The following is a 24,248-nucleotide window of genomic DNA, read 5'->3' as shown; positions in this document are numbered from 1 at the left end:
GAGTATGTTTCATTTGTCATTTACAGCTAACAGCTACTGTTTTTCATCCAGATGGTTAGAAGAGTATTTAAAGCAGCTATAATGAGCGTTTTTATAATAAGACAAGGTGAAAGGTATGAACATACACAGAATCATCACCTGCATCATCTAGCTGGTGAACACAGTGGAGCATTTAGCAGCGAAAAACTCAGATATTTCCCTCAGGCGCTGGTGGAGACCAAAAGCAGAGCTAAAAGAGATGATTAAAATAATAATCACGTGGCCAGAAACACGACACCAAATGAATGATGTTGTTGCTCTGTAACTGTGTAAACAAGCACCTGTTTTTACTTAAAAGGTAACGATATGTCAGGGTTGTGTTCATAATTGATTCAGTTCAGTTCAATCAGTCGTTCCAGCTCTGTTTTCTAGAGATCATCAGGTATTTGTTTTAGCTCTGGGTGTCCAATGTGACATGAGATGCTCACGCTGGGGTTAATTTAGGATGCAGCTCTGCGCATCAACCGGCAGACCCAGAAAGAGCTGATAATCACGTGACACAAGTGGAGTCACAGTGAGGCAGGCCGGGCTGTGATCGATGGCACCATGTGAGGGTTGGAGAGGCTTTTACCGTGTTGGCAGGTGACTCACATGACTGCATTAATCAGACGACTGGACGGGGCGACAGAAAGCAGGGCAGCTTTTGTGACAGTGCTAAATAAAACCTGATTAAACTGGCAGTGGAAAAACATTTACCGAGAGGCCGAGAGAGAAAGTGAAAGAGATGCTATCTCTCATGCATGATTGACTCATTTTCAGTGATGTATCAGAAACCTTCCACAGGACAGATAATCTTCACAGGAAAGGCTCTAATCTGACTGACGTGAATGGGAGTTTTCTCTCACACTTCATGATCTATGTATCACTTGTCTTACTCAGAAAAACAGCATTTAGAGAAAGGAGAAATGCCACTTCAACCAGCTGTTTGTTTCGCCTCCAAAGCACCTGACTTTGTTCCATCACAACAGAAACATTCAATGCAAATCAGCATGACAGAAGTGACAGAAGTAAAATGCTGTTTGAGGGAACTTCCCAAGTCATGTTTATGCTTCGACAGCACGTTACCAGAGACGATAACATGATACACCTGAATAATTCAGAGAAAGACTACATGAGGTGAGGGTAAAGCCTCACACAAAACCGTGGAGAGGTGTCGCTGTCATGCAATCTGATCTGGTGTGTTTCTGTGTGCAAACAGAGCCGAAGCTGAGCCGTGTTTGCCCAGGTAGCCTTCCAAAGTGAGGCATGATACTCTGCTGGCAGGCTCCGCACCATGTGGTCTCAGTTTGGGCCCACGCCACAGATAAGGCTCCTCACTTCCTCTTTCCACACAGAAAGTACAACAACTATCGGACCAGTGGAGTCTCACTTCCATTAAAATCATTTGTGACTGTCACATGTCAAACTCCTCGGGCAGCACCCAGTAGTTCCCCGCTGACGGAGCTCAGCTGAACGAGCCTGTGAGGACTGAGGCAGCCGTGTGTTTTTAAGACCAGTGGTGGAACAAACACTCAGATCCTCGTAAACTGAACTGAATATCTTTGGGTTTTGGACCGTTGGCCAAACAGATTGTGACACTTCAAGGCGTCCATTTGGCCTGTGGAAAACTATAAACAGGGATAGATGTAGGCAAAGATGATCAGCAGATTATTCATCGTAGTATCATAGTATATCATAGTCATCATAATATAAAGTAGTATAACATAAATCATAATATAGAATAGTGATTATTGGATTAGCTGGAATGAAACCATGTGAAAATACTCAATTACAAGCAAAAGTCCGGCTTTGAAATGATTACTTAAGCATCTAATTATCATCTGAACAATACGTGTAAAGTATCATGTACAAGTATTCACAATGCAGAAAGACTCCTGAGGATTTTTATTGTTGATACTTTAATTTGTGAGTAGCACTGTACTGTTATGGTCATTCAAGGTGAGGCATGTTAACTATTTTAGATGCTACTGCAGAGTTTAAAACGAATGCTGCAACTAAGGATTATAGAAATAATGGAAAGTACTATACTTTACAAAGCAGCAGCAGAGAAACACTAATAGATACATAAATAGTAATAATTGCTTCTGAGTAAAACAGCTCCTAAATCACAGATAGTAAATAATCTCAGATTAAAAACCACTAACACTCAACTAGAAAATTCAGCTCGCTCTGCTCCTCCAGCAGTATAGCTGTCTGCATTATGGCTCAGTTACGTAACTTTCAGGGTTAGTGGACCACATCTATGACAGCTGGACTGATCGCTGCTTCGAACTAGACGAGCATGATGTCATGTGAGATTTCTCTGAATTTATATAACCCTGCCACGCCACGTCACCTTAATAACCTTGAGCCCGTCAGACTCAGAAACCCACCACTGATTTCTGGAAATTGTGGAATAAATTCTTGCAATCCTAGAAATGGCATGAATTTATTCATAACTTGTGTGTATGTGTGTGTGTGGGGGGGGGCTGTTTATGCAGAATTATATATATATATATATATTAAATGATTTTATAGCCTTTATGTGGATTAGCAGAGTCAGAAACTGCAGAAGCTGAAATGCAGCATCTGGGTGACACACATTTCTGCACACCCTTTCAAAATAAAACGACTGCAGGAGAACAGAGCATGCAGGTCGAGCGCGCAAATAAAAGGCTGATCTCTGCTGGAGGTGACCGCAGCTGTTCTCCACCACTTCTCCTCATCACTGCCTTTAGTCTGTGCGCACGGTGATTAAGGAGCCGGATGGAGGCTTCCATTGAGAGAAAACGATGAAGAGGAGGTGGTGGGCCTCCTCCTCCTCCTCCTCCTCCTCCTCCTCTGCGGTGAGCCTCTTCCTCCTCGTCATCCCCCGCCTCCTGCAGGCAGAGCGCGGCTGCGGCGGAATCCCGTGACGTCAGTTGCCGTGGTTACGCCGGTGACGAGAGCACGGGCGTCTCTCCCGGTACCACGTGCTCTGTATATAAATACCCACGCAGGCTCGCGTTGTGTGTGATTCAGAGAGACGCGCGGTCGGCTGAGTTCTGCGCGTGGAGAACGGACACCGGTGACAGAGGACCACAGAGGACCGAGACTTTTTTATTATCGTTATCATTTATTTATTCGCACTTCCTGTTTGTATTGGATATTCTCTACTGATCATCATGGCTGTGACTCAGGCTGGATGTGATCTAACTTACTGCAAGATGAGGGGGATTTACGCTGTTCTCACCGGTGAGCACCTGCATAATATAATTCTTAATATAGCCTATTGATGACTAAAGCTGCTGGTGTATCGATCAGAGAACCACACTGAGCGTATTTACTGAAAGGAGCCAAGAGATGAATTAAACCCTCATGCAAAGTGCTTTTTCTGGGGGGTTCTACTTTAATAGAAATATCACATAAATCGCCTTTAAATTAAGATCGACTGGCGGGAAATCTGCATTAAATTCTCTGGGATGGCAAACGCTTTGTTGGCCCACACTGTTGGTATCTGAATGAGTGACCCAAGTGGTTGCATAACGTGTAAGCCCGCAGCATTAGAGGTCTATGCAATAACACGCAAATCTACCCCATAACGGAATAAGTGGGAGTCATAAACAGCGGATTACGGCTCAAACAGATCTTTTCATCTCTGGTGTAAACATTTTTCTGCAGCATGTGTGGTGAATAATCGCGTCAAACACTCATCACATGAATCATTTCCCTCTGTTTCCATATGCAGCTTTCATCAAGGAGAGAAAAATGGGGCTGAATGACTTCATCCAGAAGCTGGTTTCTACCCCACATATCTGCCAACAGTGAGTACTTCCTTTTTATTGGTAAACATTTTGTTGGATTTGGATGGAAAACTGGCCACAGAGAGCAGCTCTGGGTTACTTCCTGGCTCCTATTCTGATCAATAACCCATTTAAGATCATTGTGTGCTGGCCAATCCAATCAGCTACCTGAGGTTGGCAGGACATTCTGTGAAAAGCATAATCTGGGTCCAAGAAGCCAGGGTAAGAATAGTCCATTCATGACAGGCCAGTTAACAACCTCTCCACTACCTAATCACCTACCTACCTAATCCCCTCTGTCCCCTAGACAAGGATAAACTGGTAACTCAGCTATTACATGATACAAACGTGGCTCGTCCCATCACAGCATCCAGCCCCTCCAGGTCTGGTGCTGTGGGGGAAAAAAAAAGAATTAAAAAAAAAAAGATCTCTGTGTGCTGCATCTGTCCTGAGCTGGACCGCTGAGTCCTGCAGAGCCGTCTGAACCCTCTCGCCGCGGGTCAGTGGCTTAAGCTTTTCCTCAGACGGGTCAGGCTGTTCGGCGGCGATGACTCTGTCCTAAACTTGACCTGTCTGGCGGTTTCAGACGGTCACACACACATGTGCCCTTTCAGCTTTTCAGTCTCACAAGCTGCTGCAGTTTACTGTCAATCATGAAGTGTAAAGAAAAAAAAAAAGAACTAGATCGTATTGTAAAAGGGTGAAAGCTCATATCACAATCCCTCTTATAACCTGCTCGGTTTGTTTTTCTTCCAGTGTTGAAGTTAACAACTTCCTGAAGATTGACGAGAATCAAAACGAGGAGGTTGAAGATGAACTTCCTGAAAGTCCGGTAAGAAGAAACTCTTCACTGACTCATTTCTTCCTTTCCAAAACATGACAACAGGCTTATAAATGTGTCCATTTCATATCTTTCAGATGTGCCTAAATTCCCGACATTCTCTGGCTGAGGAAACTCAGTAAGTAGCCTTTTAAAAGTGTCTTTATTTTACAAGCAAACAGCATTAATATTAATAAATGAATCTATAGACAATCTGACCATGTGTCAATAAAAATCCTAATCCTCTGTTTGTTTCTCTACTTCAGGATTAAACCCTGTGATTTTGACTACCTCAAAATCATCGGCAAAGGCAGCTTTGGAAAGGTCCGTCTGTCTGATTTTACTATTATATAACTATCCTCTCTTATCTGCTCCTGCTGTGTCTCTCATCGCTGCACCAACATCAGTAATGCAAATGTTTGCTCTGTTACAGGTTCTGCTGGCTCGGCACAAGGAGTCCACCAAATACTACGCTGTCAAAGTGCTACAGAAGAAAATCATCATGAAGAAGAAAGAGGTAGGTTTAGTCACTACACATGGACCTCAGTCCATATTCCCTCTGTTTGCTGTAGCACCGAATGCAGCAGGGTTGAATTAACTTCTATGTGCTCCCTCCAGCAAAAGCATATCATGGCCGAGCGCAGCGTGCTGATGAAGAACATCAAGCATCCCTTCCTGGTGGGGCTGCACTACTCCTTCCAGACTACTGACAAGCTGTACTTTGTGCTCGACTACGTCAACGGCGGAGAGGTAAGTTTAAATCTCGCGCCACAGACCGGAAATCGACCAGAAACGGTGTCAGAACGTCAGAGCGTGTTTATTAAAGCTGGTGTTGACGGATGTTTGTTTTCTCTCCAGCTGTTCTACCACCTCCAGAGAGAGAGGATCTTCCTGGAGCCCAGAGCCAGGTTCTACGCCGCCGAAATTGCAAGCGCACTTGGCTACCTCCACTCCCTGCACATTGTGTACAGGTAAAGAGCGATCCTGCAGTGCCCCCTAGTGGACATGTGTTAACATGAGCTGTGCTGAACTGACCTGACGGAGCTGATGTGTACAAGAGGGACTTTGTAGCTGGGAGTCTTTTTCATTAAAAGCTTTTTTCCTCCTCTTTACAGGGACCTGAAGCCTGAGAACATCCTGTTAGACTCTCAGGGCCACATTGTCCTCACAGACTTTGGCCTCTGCAAAGAAGGCGTGGAGGCCAATGGTACCACGACAACCTTCTGTGGGACACCTGAGGTACAAAACAAACCTCTAGACTTTCATACATCCTCTTCATCAATACAGTACTCCACCAAGGACAAGTTAGAACTGTAGCACATACGTTGACTCAATCTTTTAAATCTCTTATTAAGACTCTCTTATTTTTATCTCGTTATTTCTTATATCTACAAGCTTTTGGATCATATTTTATTATTATTTTTAGTATAAAGCACTTTGTAGGTTTACATTAAATAGTAGCTTTTAGGTGCTATGCAAACAAAGTTATTATTATTAAAGTTATTTTCTTGTGTCCTCGCAGTACTTGGCCCCCGAGGTTCTCCAGAAGCAGGCGTACGACCGCACAGTTGACTGGTGGTGTTTGGGATCGGTGCTCTACGAGATGCTCTATGGACTCGTGAGTGAAATCTATGACTGACAGCCTCTTGGTGCAACTCTGCTGCTTGCTCACAACATAAGTAAACTTAATTTGTCGTTGTCTCTTTGGGTTCACAGCCCCCGTTCTACAGCCGCAACACAGCCGAGATGTACAACAACATCCTGCACAAGTCTCCTGTGCTCAAGCCCAATGTGTCAAACGCAGGCAGGGAGCTGCTCGAGGGGCTCCTGCAGAAGGACCGCACCAAGAGGCTGGGAGTGAAGGACGACTTTGTAAGTGTGCAAACCGACCCTAAAGCACACATATGACACGGAGACGTGTAAGAGATCCGTGAGGCTTGTTTGCTGTCAATGTCCTGATCTAGAATTGATTTTTCCCTCCAGCTTGAACTCAAGTACCATTCCTTCTTCTCTCCAATCAACTGGGAGGACCTGATGGCCAAGAAGATCACACCTCCATTCATCCCCTCAGTGGTGAGTTCAGACAAGGGCTGCGACTCACGGTTATTCATTATAATGTCAGAAAATAATGGAAACTGTCTACAGTATCCTCTGTAACAATCACAGAGGGCTGCAAGTGACACATATTATAATACTATGATATCTATAATAAATCTGCCTCTCGTGATAAGTCTTGGAATTGTTTGCTCCATGAAATGTGAAAAATGCCCACTGCAGTCTCCCAGAGCACATTGTGATGTCTGCAAATGTCCCGTTTGTCCGACCAACAATCCAAAACCCAACAATGTTCATAGGAGTTTAAGAAAACCAGGAGATACCTTTGGGAAGCGAGCAGCAAATTATTGTCATTTATGCTTAAAAAAGCCTTGTTCTGTCGATTATAAAGCACTGAACCGTAGTAAATTGTCATATTAATGACTTAAAACCAACATGCAGAGGTGTAATTTATTAAAATAAATCTGTTAGTGTCTTGACATGTCTAACTCTTGTCCTCCCTGCTTGGTTTCACAGAGCGGCCCCACAGACCTCCGACACTTTGACCCAGAGTTCACCCACCTGCCCGTGTCCTCCTCCCTGTGCACCGACGCCCCGACCGTGACCAGCAGCGTCAAGGAGGCAGCCGGAGCGTTTCCGGGCTTCTCCTACGGGCCCCCGGCAGATCACTGCTTCATGTGAACGCCAACATAAAAGCTCCGGATTGACAGTCTTACTTTGACTGAGGAGCAGCCTGACTGGGGGGACGCTGCACAGCCTGACGAGAGGATCTAAAAGGACAAAGCAGACATGAATACTGGGGGACAGACCTTGAGAAATCCTGTGCATGAAAAGTGTACAGATGGGGACTCTCTTGTTCCAACACCACTGGCCCTGCTCTTCTGCCTCAACCACCCAAAACTATAATATTTGTGTGCCAAGTTTGGATGCACTCTGTGGTCATAAAACGTCACACTCTGATGGCTCTGGGACTCACAGCTCCTGGTAAAGTGAAATGAAGAGAAGTGCCTGACGTTCAAAAGGCAGTTCGGACGGCGGCAACAGCGTTGGCTTTATCGGAAACCACTTCACTGTTTTGTTTGGACTTTTGACCGAGGCGCAAGCCGTTAAGGGTGATGCCTTCATTACATGTCTACATACGTTAAAACTGTCTGTCATGCTTTGTTATTTTCATGTAAACGCTCAATTGCACTTGAGGAAACAAGGGTCAAGAAAAGTGGTGAAACATTCTGCTTAAAAAAAGTGAGAAACTTTGGATTGGACAGCTGCATATCTTTCCACTTTCTACATTCATATCTCTAGTCTGGACAAAGAAATAATGGCGTCTCCACACTAATAGTGACACATGGACCAAACAGTTAAGTGTGGTAACAAAAAAAACACCTTTTTTGACCAGTTTGTCCTCTAAACTGAAGATCAAAGTTTTACTGTACTGTGTAGAAAGTTTAAAAAAAGTTATATCTATATATTTTATTGCAAAACCAAAAGGTTTTCATGTTTTAATAACCACAAACATTCACTCTTTACTTTTAAGAAAGTTCTGCATATATTATAAATATAAGTATACATGTTTCATAGTGTAAAAGAAAATTATATTTCCTGAATGGCAATATATTTTATTTTTGGTTATTGCAGCTCCTTTTCCTTTACAACCAGTGACTGTGTTAATCTATATCTGCTGTTTGCAAACTTTATCAAAGACTTATTGATCAGGACAGGAGTTCAACCAGCAATAACAGGCCCACACAATGATAGCACATACTGTACAGTACATCAACCTTTTGTCAAACTAAAGTGATTGCTGTTTTATTGCAAACACTCCACACAAGCGATATAATCTGTGATTTACAAATGTTTTTGTATTTATGCATCATGTAGAGAAGAACTGTGAATGTCTTGTGCCTGTCCAGGGCGGCCTGATCCATATTAACTGTATGTACATATCTCTTTTCCCCCGAACCTCTTTGTCCCTTTTCTAGAAAAGAATCTGTATGAGAAAGTGCTTCATTAACTCTGAGGAAGAACCACTAGGTGGAGTACGCGCTGGCTTTCCCCCAACAATGTTTAGCCACTGGTCTACTGCGAGATTTGGTTCTGGAAAGTGCAATAAAATCTTGTTAATGAATAATTATCATTTTATCTTTTTTAGCAGCAAGTGTAAGTTGTAATTTATGATCTGATAAGTTATTAAGAGAGGATCTTTACTCAACCAGAGATTGTTCATGACTTTGTTTTGCCCCATTGACTCTCAACATTTTAGATGTTGGCATACAGAGAGTGCATTCTCACACCTGCTGAAAATAAAAGAATAAAAATAAAAATAAAATAAGGCAACACACAGTTATAGATGATTTTCTTCCATATTTGGAAGCATTACTTTTCTGTTTTGTATTTTTTATGTATATTTATTTTCATGCCACTGCTACTGTATAAAGAAGATAATTGACATGATCAACTGAAATATTGAACTGTAATCTGTGTCAGAAATGGCAAATAAATTCTCTAAATTCAAAGCAAGTGTGTTGTTTTTGTTTGTAATGCTACTAATGCTGTTTTTACATAATTACCACTGTGCTGTACGACCAGTGCAACTAATAATTAATCTGCCACATTCTTTGTCAAATAATCGCTTGGTTAATAAAAGGAAGGAAATCGTGAAATAGTGGTAATCAGAAATCATTAAAACCCCTCAGTGGCATCTTAATATGTTTTGCTTTGTCCAACTTACCCAAAGATAATTTATTATCCAATCAGACAGAAAAGCACCAAATCCTCACATTTGACAGCTGATCACAGCTCTTTAATTCAACGTAATATATCACAACTGGCTATCATCACCATTTGTCACCTCTGTCGCTATAATCACTTTATTCCCTGACAACTTATTTACATATTTATGGTAATATCTTTACGGAACAGCCATGTCAGTTATTCATATTCATCATGTGCAATTTATTTATCTTATATATGGAGGTTGTAGTCTATTTCTGTTTATAGTGTATTTATGTCATTTATGTGTTATATTAATATTTATATTTCAGACTGTTTTCTTGTATTCTTTGTCTTACTACTGAGCTGTTGTGACAAATGAATTTCCCCTGTCTGGGATTAATAAAGTTTATCGTATCTTATTGTGTCTTAGCTGGAATGGGCCATTTTTGCTTAACAAATGACAACATTACTATTATAATGATCACTATTATCACTATTTAATTGACAGAATATTTGCTGATTGCTTTTGTCAGTCAGTCAACCAATTAATTAAGTAATTGTTTTGGTTTTAACTGTATTTATCTGTGTTGTATCTACGATTCCTGACAACTAAACTTGTTTATTAGCCGTGCTAAATTTGAACTCTAAATCAAAACTACTGTTTTCTGACCGCTGTAGAAGTTGTTTGACATCAACTGGTGTTCATCAAAAGTAACACATCCTGAGATAAAGCTGGCCGCATTTTAACAAGTAGATTCATCTGTTCAAATACCAAATATTTCCAGCTTTTGTCCCTGGGCTCACCTGTCTTGACACACCGCCACACCTGTCCAAAGTAGGAGAAGAGGAGGAGGAAGAAGAAGAAGAAGAAGAAGCAGAAGAAGAAGAAGAAGAAGCAACATGCGCATGCGCAGTCCGCCCAGCAACGCTGACTTCCTGCTAAATAGTGCTCCCTAACAACAGACAAAGCTTGACACTGTGGATTCAATAGAAGACGCTTTAATTAAAAGCGTTTCTCAGTCACTCCTTCAATGGTAAGACCGGCTTTGACCATTTGGTGTGTCCAGAATGTTTGTTTTTGTGATTAGCTCTGCAGTTTGGGCGCAGCGGGTGTGAGACGCGCTCACACGATGCCATTTCAGTACCCACTCCAATGGCTGCGGGTACCGACTAACTCCTGGAGCGTGAAACTTTCATGCTTCGGGCTGAACTAGGTAATTCGCAGCCGGGTGAGTTATTTGACCACCATGGACCCTGACAACCTTAGCTAGCATGCATGCGAAATTGGCAGCGAATGACACAGCCTTTAATGGTATAAATTAATGTTAACTATATCGACTCTCTTTGCTAACGTTGGGAAGCTAACGGTGAGAGCTTGCACGGTGGCGTCTAAATACTGGGGTTGTACCTTTTGATTAACGTCAGATTATAGTCAAACCAGCCAGTGTTAATTCCTAATGTCTTGCTTCATGTGTTAGCTGTGCAGGTTGTTTTTCAACCATACCGTGTTTAATTCGAGCGAAACAAGCTACTGTGTTCCAGCAAATAGCCAGATGTCAGGATTCACCTTCATAGCAAACGGTGCCCGGCTGGGTTATTTGCTGGATTGAGCTAACGTGATGGCAGTCGGCTAATATTTGCAGATGGCTGAGAGAGGAACTTTACTCTGAGTTGATGCTGTGTTGTGCCTGGATTCCTGCCAAACGGTATTAATTTGCAGTGCGCAGGACAAACAATGCGGGAGATATGGGTTTTAGCTGTCGGCAGAGAGGTGGTGAAAGTATTAAATGACCACCAAATACTGGCCACACAGTTTAGTCAGTCTACAACACAAAGTGAAGGCTTGGATTAGAGAATATCTTGTTCTGTCTGCACAAGATTTGTATTCTGCAAACAATTTTATATCTATAAGATCTCTGGAAAAGAGACTGTGTAATTTAGTGTTATTTACAGGAAAGCTGGATACAATAATCAGTTGGTTCTCTTAACTAATTGCTAAAGTAACCTTGAGGGTGTTTCAGTTTGGTTAAATATGCAGCATTTTCTTGCAGGCAAGCAACTAATTAATCAAATATGAAGTTACATCAATGTTTACCTTTGTTGATATGAACCTGTTGGTACTTCTAGTCACCCAGGTTAAAAAAAACACCCCCAAGTACACATTTAATTAGTTTACTGTTATATGCATTCATGATTAAAGTAATAATGGTGGGTGATATTTTTTGAATTTACTCATATAGATATATTTCAAAACAATTCAATGCACTATTTTGAGATACTTTGTGATGTCTTCAGTAGCATCATTAGCACATTTAGTGCATTGCTTGCACATTAGAGGTGGCACACAACATTAATCATGCACATGGAAGCATTCTAAGTAACTTAAATTAAGTGTATTCTTGTGTACTTTTTTTTAACCTGGCCATTAAAACCTCTAATGAATTCAAACAGCTGTTATGTTATTATCTGTTTCCCCTATAATCAGTGACAAATGACATATTTACCTCTTAGGAAATTACACAACTTATAAAATAAGGTTTTACTGACTTTTTGTCAAATAAATGAGAAATTATTCCAAGTCAAGTCCAACACAATATTGGCTGTTTAGTTTAGTGCCCGAGGCCACAGCTTAACTGATGTGTTCTGTGGTGTCCCCTGGACTTGATACTCCTCCCTCTGAGATAAGACGGCAGTCTCTCAAAGCAGAGACTCCCGAGGGAGCCTCTATCAGTCCCTCAGGTAGAGCGATTCAGGCAGATGAACGGTGGCTTTGATGAATTCAAGTCTGTCAGACCAGCCAGAGATCAGCAGCAGCAGCAGCAGCAGCAGTGTATCCAAACTGGGAATCTCTGGTTCATGAAATTAGAAATGAATAGTATTAAAAAGCAGCAGCTTGAGAGCAAAAGATGGTTTTGTTTCAGTGCTGCTGTCTTATTTATGGCGTTTCCATCTTTAAAGTTGGAGATCTAGTTCGAGTTGCACAGGCTGTCGTAGTATATAAAATACAACTGTGGATTAATTTATCATCAGTAAATCATCCACTGGCCTTATTTTCCTTCAAATCTTTTTGAGTTCACTTACATATGTCTTGAATAAGCTGACGTATGCGTCAATGGCACAGGCAATTCAGGTGGCGCTTTTTATTGAGAGCGTTAACCATTAACAACTGCCTGACACGTTTGTGTGGTTTTGAATTTGCCGTCTGACCTATTTTCTCTGTGTGTGTCTGCATTATGTCAGTTCCATCTCTACAGCCGTGGGGGAAAAGGCCAGTGGACAAAATGAGGTTAGATCTTATCCCCCCGGCGCATCTATTGTTACAACAGCTTGCACCTGAGCACCTAATGCTCCTGAGAAGATGTTTTCGTTGAATGAAGGTTAGGTCACATGTAAGGTGGCACGCTTCCATAATCCTACAGTAAACACAAGAGTGAGACACACTCAGTAATGTCAGTGCCACACGTGCCTCACCTGCGGGTCTCGTGCTGGAGATTAGACCAGGGTGCCCCATTTTCTCGGACTCCGCCATCCCCCTGCTGATCACCCCCGCGATAGTGGCGAGGGAGGGATGCATCGATGAGCGTTTATGGGACAAGGGGAGGGGAGAGCCACGCATCAGAAAACTACATAAGGCAAAACCCTCCCGACCATTTATTCTGTGCCCGTGTGTGTGTGTGTTTTTGTTTTGCCTCTGCGTTTGTGTAAAGCAGGGTCCAGACACGCTTTCCAGGGGCAGAGAGTAGGCTGTGCGTGCAGACATGTCGGGTCGCTCTGCTGCAGAGATGGATGACTCGCAGGAGCTGCCTGAGCTGCCGGTGAGTCTGCTCACAGTGATGCCAACACAGAGCAGTGGGAGGGGAGGAGGAGGAGGGGGGGTGTTTGAATGCATAACAAATTGTTTTTAAGATGTAACTGTACATTGTTTCCGTTTGTCTCATTTTTTAAATGCTAAGTCACAGATTTCAGGTAAATGAAACTGTATCAGGAGGTTCATGCAAATATTTGATCAACATTTCATATTTTTCTCAGATCTCATTCAGATTGTTGCTGCAGGTTTTGATTGTGGTTTTTCCAGCCGACCAAAGCTGATGGTGGATTTTAGGCGGAGTCAAATTAAAAACCCTGAATATGTGGCTATGTATACAGTGAGCCGGTCATTACTGTAAAACAAACCTGACTGAGAGATGCTGGACTTTTTCAGGGGCTCATTTTGTAATAATAACCGGCCTGCTTGTTATACAGAAATAGCAGACAGTACGCTGCCCTACTTGACCAATCAGAATAGAGTATTCAACAAAGCAGCGTAATAAGTAATGTTAATCAGTGATAATTTGATAGATGTTGTCATGTAAGAAGTGAAAATATCAAATGGTTGCTGTTTATTGCTTCTCAAATGTGAGAATTAGCACTTTTTCTTATTTGGACTTCATTATAAATGATAGATTATTTATAAATTACATCTGTGTTTGACTGTTGGTCTGCCAAAATAAGCACGTTATTGGCTCTCGTAATTTGTGACTTACGTTTGTCTCATTTTATCGACTAAACAAGTTAATGTAACAAATTATCTGTTCTAATCTGGACAATAAATCAATAAAGTGTGGAAAATTCACCTCACAATAACTTTGTTTCACAGCTACAGTGTTTGTACATCCTTTGTCACAGTACTTTGTAGTGTTGTGGTTCAGTGTGTATCTGTATTATTATGATGTAATGATTACAGTCAGTACAACTCTCTGACTTCCAGGATAGCATGGGTCTAATGTGTAACAAATAAAGGGACATTACATGAAATATCATGGACATAATGATTTAACATTTGGAATGAACCATAGACTCCTACCACACTTTACATACTGCTGTATTCTTCTCTTACATATCTGTGATTCTTACTGTTAACCAGTTACATTTTGTAAATTGGATTTTCACCTTACTATTCACAAGTTTCTAATTATATTTATGATGCTTAACAGTTAACATGCTACATTTCCAACAGTGTGTTCATTTGGTTTTGCACCTTTCTGATAATCTTTACTCTAATATTTTGTTTATTTTGTGTACTTTGCACTCAGTCTTTCTTTGTCCGGCAACTGCTGCACAATAGTTTTCATCAGGATGAGTAAAGTACTGTCTTATATACTGATGTTAGGTTTTAATGCTACAGAGCAAATATGCATCCTGTCATGCCGTAATATACAAAATACTCTAACATTTGAGTAATTCTGTTTTTTCTTTTTGTGTGTGCAGGCAAAGAAGGCCAAGATTGAGATAGACGGTGGACTGGAGAAAGAGCCATGGTTGGTCTTAAGTGATCTATTTTTTCATATGTATTTCTGATCTTTTAAATCAGAAAAGACAGAAAAAGTGCAGAAATAAGGTATATTACAAAATATAAAAATATGAGAGAAGAAAAAAGATACTCGTATAAGTAAACAGACTCCTATAATCTCTTCCATAATTATAATGAATTATTTTTGCTCATCCAGTAATTTAGGTGACGATGGGAGTGGAGCTGCTGTGTTGGGCTCATCAGAGCAGGAAAGTTCTTACTCCGCTCTGTCCACAGCCCAACTCGATCCAGGTAAGCAGAAAACGTGACAGCACTCAGAAAGGTCCCTGGAAAGCATAATAATCTATAATGTAACATGATTATGATACGATAATATGTTTTGTGTTTGTTTGCAGGTGATCAGGAGCAGTCGGAGGCAGACACAGTGGCAGCACCTCAAGCGTGCGGCGACTCCATGAACTCGTACGCACATTCTGGTAGGATCAGAAACACTCTCAGTTCTAAACAAAGCACAGTAAAGGTGTGAAAAGAAGAAAGCCGCTCTTCTACGTCAAACTGAAGCCATTTTGTCTTTTTGACAGATGCAGACACAACAGCCACGTCTGAATACACCCAACAGGTTTACCAAGGAAGCAAGTGAGTACACTGCACAGAACACATGCGGGTGTTTTATCATTTATCATGTCCCATAATACGCAGATTTAAGAACGGGTAGTGGACACTTGCTGCAGGGCTCAGATATGCAGTCATTTGACCCACATGCAAGTAAAATCCTGCAAAGTGACACTAAACGTTTTGAGTGGTTTTAGACTACATTCTGCTAAAAACATGCTGAGCATAATGCTGCATTGAGAACAAGACAAGATGCATCCCTGAGATGATCAGCCTTTTTTACCACATTGTTTCTGTGAGCTTCCTTGTGTGGAGTTAAACTCTGGCATCACAGAATATTGTCTTATGTCCCTTTTTTAAAAGGGCTCTTCAGAGGGACTGAGGCTGACTGTCCCGTATATTATTCCAGTGTTCCTCACTTATCTACAGGCCCTGGTTTGTACACAATACCTTTATTGTCCATCAGTAGAGATTTGGCGGTACGGTTTCTACCGTGGGAGCAGAGGGAGCGTGGTTTGGGCTAAGGATGGGCCATGAGTTTTGGGCAGCGATCTACTCAACGTCTGGTTTAATCTGTTTAATTCAAACATGATTCTGCAACAAGTAATACATGTTTCAGCACTAAAGGCGATAACATTTGGCAAAAAATAGTGACAATTAAATAGTAATTTTACTTGGAAAATAATCAAATGTGAACCATTTAAGAGAATTTACTGAACAACCTGAATATTAACTCCCAAACAAAGTGTTTAATTTCTTCTGCACCTTGTACCTACTTCAGCAGGTATAAATGTGTAACTTTTGTGTTGGGTGTCAACCAAAACTTTTGCATCGGTGCATGTAAAAACATTTGAGCAGTAATTGTAGATCTCTGGTTTTACTCCAAATCAAATCAGAGCATACCTGCAGGTGTGTGACGTATTGAAACTCTTTGTTCTCTCTCTTTCAGCCCAGCAGTGACGTCATACACCAGCCAGGTTGGCTTTCCTCCTCTGGCCCAGTCCACTGTGTACTCAGCCTTCCCCCAGACAGGCCAGACCTATGGCCTCCCGCCCTTCGGTTAGTCCCTGCGTCTATTCTAACAGCTTATTTCAACTTTTCTGCTCACTAAAAGTCCAGCATCACACCTTTTGTTACTTTGCTTTAGAGGCCTTACTGTGCTTTGGCGCTATGAAATCAATTTGCTTTCAATCTCTGCTTAAACACAAAGCTGACTGAAAGACCTGGTTTTCTCATCATTGCCCCGTCTTCAGTGACCCACTGCTCTCGCTGCCTCTTTCATTTTCTGCAGCCATTGCTCTCTTTCATCTTCAGGTGCTATGTGGCCAGGCATTAAAACAGAGACAGGGCTGCCTGAGCCGCCCTCTGGTGGCCAGCCTGGGTTTCTCAGCTTCAGCACCGCATATACCTCAACCCAGCCAGGCCATCTGCACTACTCATACCCCAGCCAAGGCAAGCTGCAACCTCACTCTGTCTCACAAGATAACACTGTCACGCTCTTCAAATATGAGAAGCTCTCAAAAAATACAGGAAAACTTGCTGTTTTCCTCTCTTTCTATTAGTCACTGCGTTGAAATGTTTTTTGTTGTTATCTTTCGTCTGGCGCGGTTTCAGTAGAGCTATTTCTGTCTCCAGGCTCAAGCTTCACAACGTCCAGTGTGTACTCCAGCATCCCTTCAGCTACAGCTGCCACCACGACCTCCACCACAGTGACCCACCAGGTAACGAGTGCGTTAGTACGCAACGTAAACAGGAGAAACAACGTTTGGTTCGAACAAAATTGTCTCTTTATATTAAATTATCGTTCATATGGAACTTTAAAGATTTCTAAGTGTGTTCCATCTTTTAAAGCGATTTTAAAATACCAAAAATAAAACACTCAGTTAATGAATTTTAAAAACAGTAGAGATAGTAGTAAGTTGTACTAGTTGATTGTAGATGATAATACTAGTAAAAGGGTAGTGGTAGACGAATGTACTGTTTTATATTCCTGGTAGGAAATTGCACAACTAAGCACAACAATGCATAAAATAATATTTCAGAAATTATGCAGAAATTAAAACAAAATACCAGGAGTCCCCATCCAACCTCCCATATAACATACTTGTATGTACACAGATGCCTATTAGTTTTAACATCCTTTAGATATGGTAACATAATTGCATATAAAATATTTTGTGAAGTTTTCGAACATATAATAAAAGAAAAAAAACAAAGTGTTGTTAATTTTTTGTTTTGGGTTTGTTTTTTCATGCAGTGAATTGTTTTTGAAATTAAAGGAACAATGATATGATGAATCTGACGGCACCACTGGCCTGTCAAGGACGTGGGTCCAGTGCTCCGCTGGGTTTAACTAGCTCATAGTCACAGAACTAGAGTTCATCACGGTTATGGTTAATGATGTGAGGGGGCATTCCACCATCATTCTTCTGGGTATCACAGTGTTTTTTTCTTTTTAATTCCTCCAGGAATTTAACAGCTATAACTCTCTGGGACAGAGTCAGTTCTCTCAGTACTACGCTCTGCCTCCCAGCTACGTGCCTGTCGGGCTGCCCAGCAGCGATGACCAAGGCGCCGGCGTGGGATTGGCTGGATATTCAGCAGTGAAGTCGGAGCAGGCCGCCTCAGCTGGACTGCCTCCTAGAGGTAATTAAAGAATTCATATTATTTCTGTTTAACTTTGGGGGTAGATTACATTATCTTCATCATATTATGCATTTATTTGTATTTACTCGACATCACTTTTGAGTCACTACAGATAAAAATGTGTTATTCAGATACTAATTTCAGACTTTGTTGTGTTTAGATGCGTCTCCTCCAGAGAACCTCCCAGCAGGTGCGGCTCTTCCCACCGCTGTGGCTTACCCCGCTGGAGCCAGAGATCAGGACGAGGTTGGACGCAGAAACTCTGTTGGCAAAGCTAAAGGGAAGGGCAAGAAGTCTGATAGCTCCCCCCCTACTGAGAGTGACCTGGAGGTAAACACTTATCACCACATACACAAACCACTAAGAGGTCGTCGCTCTGTCATTCGCTAAGCAGCATGTTAAAGTTTAGGGCAAAGCTTAAACCCATGTTGTCTGGAACAAGTTACAGGACCATGATGCTACTGATTCAGAGAATTAAATACGTGGAAGATGGTTAATGGCATTTGGTTGTAAATGTTTTCTGTCTATTTTGAAGCATAAAAGAAATGTATAAGTGATTGTAGAATGCACAGAGTAATATTGTTCTTCACTGCTGTTTTAGCGCATTTTTCTGTGGGATCTGGATGAGACCATTATTATATTCCACTCACTGCTCACCGGCTCCTACGCACAGAAGTTTGGCAAGGTTTGTAGTAGTTTAAACTTTTAGCATGCTACATAAATCTGTCTGAGTTTGTTGTGAGTAATGTGAGTTTGTGTTGCGTTTGTTCAGGACCCAGCAACAGTGCTGAACTTGGGCTTGCAGATGGAGGAGCTGATCTTTGAGCTGGCTGACACTCACCTTTTCTTCAATGATCTGGAGGTACAGTGAGACACGTTCACACTTGTGTGGCCATGACAGGAACGGAGATTTCAATCTCCCTGAGTTCTGGAAAAATTCATGCATGGACGTTCAGTAGAAAAGGGGGGAGATGTCAGTCAAAACCAGTAAAACCACATTGTTGGAAAACGTACAATCATGGGTGTTTTTAAAAAGTCAGCCAATCAGTTGGCAGTAATGTTGCAAACGTCCATTATCTTATACTTGTTGATGAGATTTTCCTCATCTCAAACACACGATTCTACAATTTGTAAACCAAACAAACCCTTTTCTTTTGTGTTTTCTTAAAGGAATGTGATCAGGTCCATGTTGAGGACGTTGCCTCTGATGACAATGGACAGGACCTGAGGTACAGTACTTCATCATACACTGACACGTTCATTTGTTTGTTGTCATTCAAACAAATCACAAGTGTTTCTCCCCACTTTAGTAACTATAACTTCTTGGCGGATGGATTTAATGGTCCCAGTGGTGGAGGGGCGTCAGGAACCACCACGGGAGTCCAGGGAGGGGTGGAGTGGATGCGCAAACTGGCCTTTCGCTACCGCCGGCTAAAAGAGATCTACAGTAGCTATAAAGGGAATGTTGGAGGTGGGTTTGCTTCAATAATACATCTGTCTTGCACACCTGGAGTTTGAAATGACGGGCGCACAGGAAAAATGCATATCAAGTGAGACGGTGTTTCACCTTGGCTTCTGTGTATCATGCTTTCAGTGGCCTGTTTTTTGTGTGTCTGCATTCCTAAGAAAAAAAAAAAAACTGGAAGTACTTGCAGCTACATGAATTTGAACACATTTGAAGACCGTAACATTAGTTCTGTTGTCCAATATCCAAAAAGGCAAAAAGAAGCAAACACACGATCTGAACTGGAATTTTTTCTGGCTGTTTCAAATAAACATGATAATGTTTCCGTCCAGTGGATGAAATAAACAGAGCTGTCTGTTTTGTCATAGATGTGTGTGTTTATGTAAGATTCACACAGTGTTCCTGATCTAAATATCTAAATCTTGTTGTACTGAGGTTTTATTCTTTATAAAACGAAGTTTGTGCTTGCGTGCGTGTTGTCTCTTTCAGGCCTGTTGAGTCCTATGAAGAGGGAGCTGCTTCTGCGGCTCAAGTCTGAGATCGAGAACGTTACAGACGCGTGGCTCAGCACAGCGCTCAAGTCTCTGCTGCTCATCCAGTCCAGGTCTGAGCAGAGCACAGCCAGTATTTTCTAAAATCATTTGGGTCATTCTCCTGCCCTTTGTTGCACAGTGCTCCCTAGTTAATATGAATAGTTAGATAAGGGTGTCGCCTTTGTCTAAAAGATTATCATCAACTTTAGTAACACACTCAGTAACCCTAAGTAATGGGAGTTGAGTCTCAAAAGGCAATGTTTATTCTGAAGATGGTGAAAACAAGTATTGTAGTATAGTATAGTGTAGTATAGTATAGTGTAGTAGTATGTACAGGTTTGATTTGTACTGAATTTGTGCAAATCTTGAATCTCAGGGTGTTTCACCTCTACAGTTGTGGACAGTTTTTATGTTTTACATCAGCGAGATAAACTGCTCAAAACACGGACAGATTCATCTTTTTGTTGTCGCCATATTTCTGACTGTCTTTATGTATGAAATGCCACCAACAGGGGGAAGTGTATGAACGTGTTGGTCACCACCACTCAGCTGGTTCCAGCTCTGGCGAAAGTGCTGCTCTACGGCCTGGGAGACGTCTTCCCCATCGAGAACATCTATAGTGCGACGAAAATAGGTACATATGGAAAACTGTGACAAAGCTGCAGAGCTAAATATGTGTGGTGCAAAGGGTCATGTTGTTTTCCCTTTTTTTCATTCAGGGAAAGAGAGTTGCTTTGAAAGGATTGTCTCTCGCTTTGGGAAGAAAGTAACTTATGTGGTGATAGGTGACGGTCGAGATGAGGAGTTTGCAGCAAAACAGGTAGAACTTAAAAGTTTTCATGTCTCCTCATTCTGCCTTCTTTTGTGTGTTAATCTGTGGACAGTATACTCAAACAGTTTTGTCAAAACCTGCACTGCCTACAAATACAAATACAGTCACTGCAGCTGTAGTTTTGTTTGTTTAAAAGGCGTCCACATCAGAGAAAAGGAGCTCACAGGTGGAGATAAGAGAAGTTAATGCATCATAATTAAACAAAAAAAAAAAGGAAAATGGAGGTTTAGAGCTGAAGCCTGACACCAGATACTTAGTTAGCTCACCTGCATACTGCAGCGATCCCAGTCCAGTCTGATGCTTCTCTTTGGCTCTAAAACTACCAGTTTTGTTAGCCTGGTTCCAGCTGTGTGAGTCGCTGCCTTCATCTTTGATTTGTTCACTCAAATAATTGAAATGGAAATCCAGTCTGATTATCAACCTAGTGCTTTACCGTTTTTTTTTTTTAAATTGACTGTCAGTTTGACTACATGTGCATGCTAAGTATTAGTTTCTGACACACTGGTATGTTTCAAAACTTTTGTCTGTCTTTTTCTGTAGCACAATATGCCTTTCTGGCGGATCTCCACTCACGGCGACCTCGTGTCCCTGCACCAAGCGCTGGAACTGGACTTCTTGTAAAGGAGGCGACACTGAACGTCGCACACTAAAAGGGAAAACGTAGTCGTCGTCCTGTTGGTTTGCGGAGTGACTTTGTGTGGGAAAATCCTCCGCATCCCCAACGATACACTCTTGTAGAAACGCCTATCTGCCCTCGCTGACGACTAGAGACTCACTGTGTGACGTGTGGTGGTAACGTACTGAGGCGGACTTTGGGTCGGAGCTGATCATGAGAAACTGACTGGACGCATCATTCGGCTGAATTAAGGTTCCTCACGCCCAGCACTCCCTCCTCTACGGCAGCTAACCTCACCACGGCTGAAACTGGCACTGATTTGGACACGGAAAGGAAAACACCCATTTTTTTCCCTCCTTTTTGGCCTTTATTTTATTTTCTTCTACGTCTCAAAGTCTCCTACTAATTTTTCGTTGCTCTCTGTTGATTTAAACAACCAAAGGGCTGTTGTTGTTTATCAGCATTCTCTTTTGGGGTTGTTGCTTTTTATTTAGGCTCTGTATAATCTAAAGTATAATATCAAAGCAAATTTGCTTTAAAAGTTCTCTTTCTTGGTTCATTCGAAGACTTGAAAGCATCATTTGCAGTCTTGTTTGCAAATCACCAAGTTACAGACAGTCAGCAAGTATCTCATAATGTCATTCTTATGTTTTTTTTTTTTTTTTATTCTCCTCCCATCAACCTTAGGACTATTTAGCATAAGGTACCAGATGTGGTTTTTACTTGGTCATGACTTTGTCACGTCCCCTCCTGACCTGACCAGGCCACACCATCAGTCAGCTGCCCTGACCTTTCCACTGTGTTGCAACAGCAGACATGTGGTCTGTGAATCAGAGGCTCCACTCAAACTTAAGAGGAACCAGAACCTGAACCTGAACCTGAACCGGCCTGTCTGTGTGACTCAGTAAGAAGAAACATAGTAAGCAGAGCAGGTTGCACTGAACATAAACCAAACACTGATCAATGACTGAGATTTCCAGAAGAGTTGCACTTCCCTTTGGCTAGCAGACAAGGAGTACGTATCCCGCCCCCGTAGTTGTATTGGCAAGGCAGACCAATGAAAACCTTGGCTGTGTTCCAAACCCATATTACATCATAACTCTATAGAGTTTACAGTCATAGTGTACCGTTATCTGAAAAGCAAAATGTTTTTTCTGAAATTGCTCATTTCTGTTTTCTACGAGAGCTGTTTCATCACCACATACAACTTATTTTAAATGTTCCCTGGAAGGAAAAAAAGTTCTCTTATTTCACAGAAATTTCACATAGTTAACTTTCAGTTCATCACCAAGACAAAACAATTGAAATAGAAATACAGTCATATGTGAGATAATGGAAATATGTGAAATGGGACACCATGATACGCTACATGAGCTTGAGAAAAGGGGCCCGGACACCAGACAGTATTTATGAATATGTATTTACAAACACTTTTTCAAAATTTAAGACGATGTGTATATTTTAAAGCAACATTTACAACCTACAAAATACCAAAGACCACAAAACTGGATCTAAAACCGAAGACATTCCTCCATCAGTCTAAACATTGATTTAATAGGGAGGATCCAATAGATACAAGTAAAAATAACAATACAACTTAATGGATTTCATTGTAGAGGAATTAGTAATTCAGTCTGTATACTGTCTCCAGGATGAACACATTAATGCTCGTCTCCAGGTTTGATGACTTTGAAGGATTAAGTGTTGTGGGTGAGAAAAGTCTCCTTATACTTGCTAAGCTCCATAAACTATTTAAAAACCCGTTGATTACCCGATAAACTCTTCAGAGGACAGTCCTGAGACTAACCTCCATCTAAACAGCTCTGAAAAGTGTTCAGCTGAAAGTGGCACAATATGTATTGTATTTAAAACAGTGGGTTTTGTTTGGTTTTGTGTTGTTTCATGGTGTGTATACGGATAATGTGACCCTGCAGTGAAATACAGTGAATCATTTTCTGTTTTTGAGTCGAGGTGAGAGACTGCTCCTGTGGATGGATTATGAGTTGGGCCCTCATGACGCAGAGCCTCCATTAGAAAGTGACTAAGCTCAGTTACAAATAGGAATGTCCTCATCCTCACTAATACAGCTGTATCGCTGTGTCTCTGTCTAACATCCATGTCCACTTATTCTCAGGCAAATTTTAGTAGAAAATTCCAGAAATTGTGAAACATTGAGATGTTGCTGAACCAGTTTTTTACGTTTTGCTGAGGTGGAAGACGCATACCATGAAGCCTGGTGCAATTCAAACACACTTCAGACAAATGAATCATGACTTAAACGACCCTGACTGGAGTGGATGTGTTGAGACGGGAAGCTTTAGACAGAAGCATCCATCTCAGACATGAACTCTTAAACACTGTTGCTGAGCAGCTCTGGTTCACCTGCAGGATCGGGGTCCTGGTTGTGTTGCCTCTATGGAGGAGGTGGGGGGGCTGTTGTCTCGTAATCCGTCCATACTTGCACCTCTCGGCCTCTGACTCAGCTAAATACTTTGTTAGGAGGATCTTAGCTCATTTAAGAGGTTTCGTTTTGAGGTTCCCTGTTCTCTCAGTTTGTATCACAATATTCACCAACACAGGTTTAGTCTGTTTTGAAGGAGAAGAGCTAAATATATGAAGCAATTGTACAATTTACAACAAAACCAGAGCAAAGAAACTATCATGTCAGCCAGCAGATTTTTGTTTTATTACTCTTACTTGTTGTCATGTTGCTACAAAATCAGAAATGCTTTTTTTGTTTTACTGCGAACAGGATGTCATTGCAGTCATTTTTCTGTTTCCAAAGACATTACTCAAGATGTTTTCTCAGACTTTCATTTATTTTGTTTGTCGGTTAAAACTAGAGCTGCAACTAACGACTGTCAGTA

At 41.5% G+C, this 24,248-nt stretch overlaps 2 protein-coding genes across 2 annotated transcripts; both read left to right on the top strand.

Annotated features, from left to right (window-relative positions):
- The first annotated feature begins 3,142 nt into the window (after window positions 1-3,142).
- On the top strand, window positions 3,143-9,188 carry LOC139215165 (serine/threonine-protein kinase Sgk1). The gene is made up of 13 exons (XM_070846034.1): window positions 3,143-3,252; window positions 3,746-3,821; window positions 4,557-4,632; window positions 4,719-4,759; window positions 4,887-4,944; window positions 5,054-5,137; window positions 5,239-5,370; window positions 5,479-5,591; window positions 5,736-5,859; window positions 6,143-6,238; window positions 6,337-6,492; window positions 6,604-6,693; window positions 7,192-9,188. The coding sequence occupies exons 1-13, from the start codon at window positions 3,183-3,185 to the stop codon at window positions 7,354-7,356; spliced, it is 1,281 nt and encodes a 426-aa protein (XP_070702135.1). The 5' UTR covers window positions 3,143-3,182; the 3' UTR covers window positions 7,357-9,188.
- A 1,148-nt stretch (window positions 9,189-10,336) lies between these two features.
- Window positions 10,337-22,469, top strand: eya3 (EYA transcriptional coactivator and phosphatase 3). The gene is made up of 18 exons (XM_070846205.1): window positions 10,337-10,421; window positions 13,095-13,202; window positions 14,635-14,684; window positions 14,874-14,968; window positions 15,073-15,153; window positions 15,259-15,313; window positions 16,239-16,348; window positions 16,925-17,010; window positions 17,758-17,935; window positions 18,096-18,265; window positions 18,537-18,620; window positions 18,708-18,797; window positions 19,106-19,164; window positions 19,246-19,406; window positions 19,890-20,004; window positions 20,446-20,567; window positions 20,653-20,753; window positions 21,306-22,469. The coding sequence occupies exons 2-18, from the start codon at window positions 13,146-13,148 to the stop codon at window positions 21,384-21,386; spliced, it is 1,695 nt and encodes a 564-aa protein (XP_070702306.1). The 5' UTR covers window positions 10,337-10,421; window positions 13,095-13,145; the 3' UTR covers window positions 21,387-22,469.
- Window positions 22,470-24,248: the final 1,779 nt, after the last annotated feature.

Source organism: Pempheris klunzingeri, chromosome 16 (assembly GCF_042242105.1).
Source record: "Pempheris klunzingeri isolate RE-2024b chromosome 16, fPemKlu1.hap1, whole genome shotgun sequence".
Taxonomy (NCBI): Eukaryota; Metazoa; Chordata; class Actinopteri; order Acropomatiformes; family Pempheridae; genus Pempheris; species Pempheris klunzingeri.
Note: the sequence above shows the minus strand (reverse complement) of the source record. Positions and strands in the feature narration are given on the sequence as shown.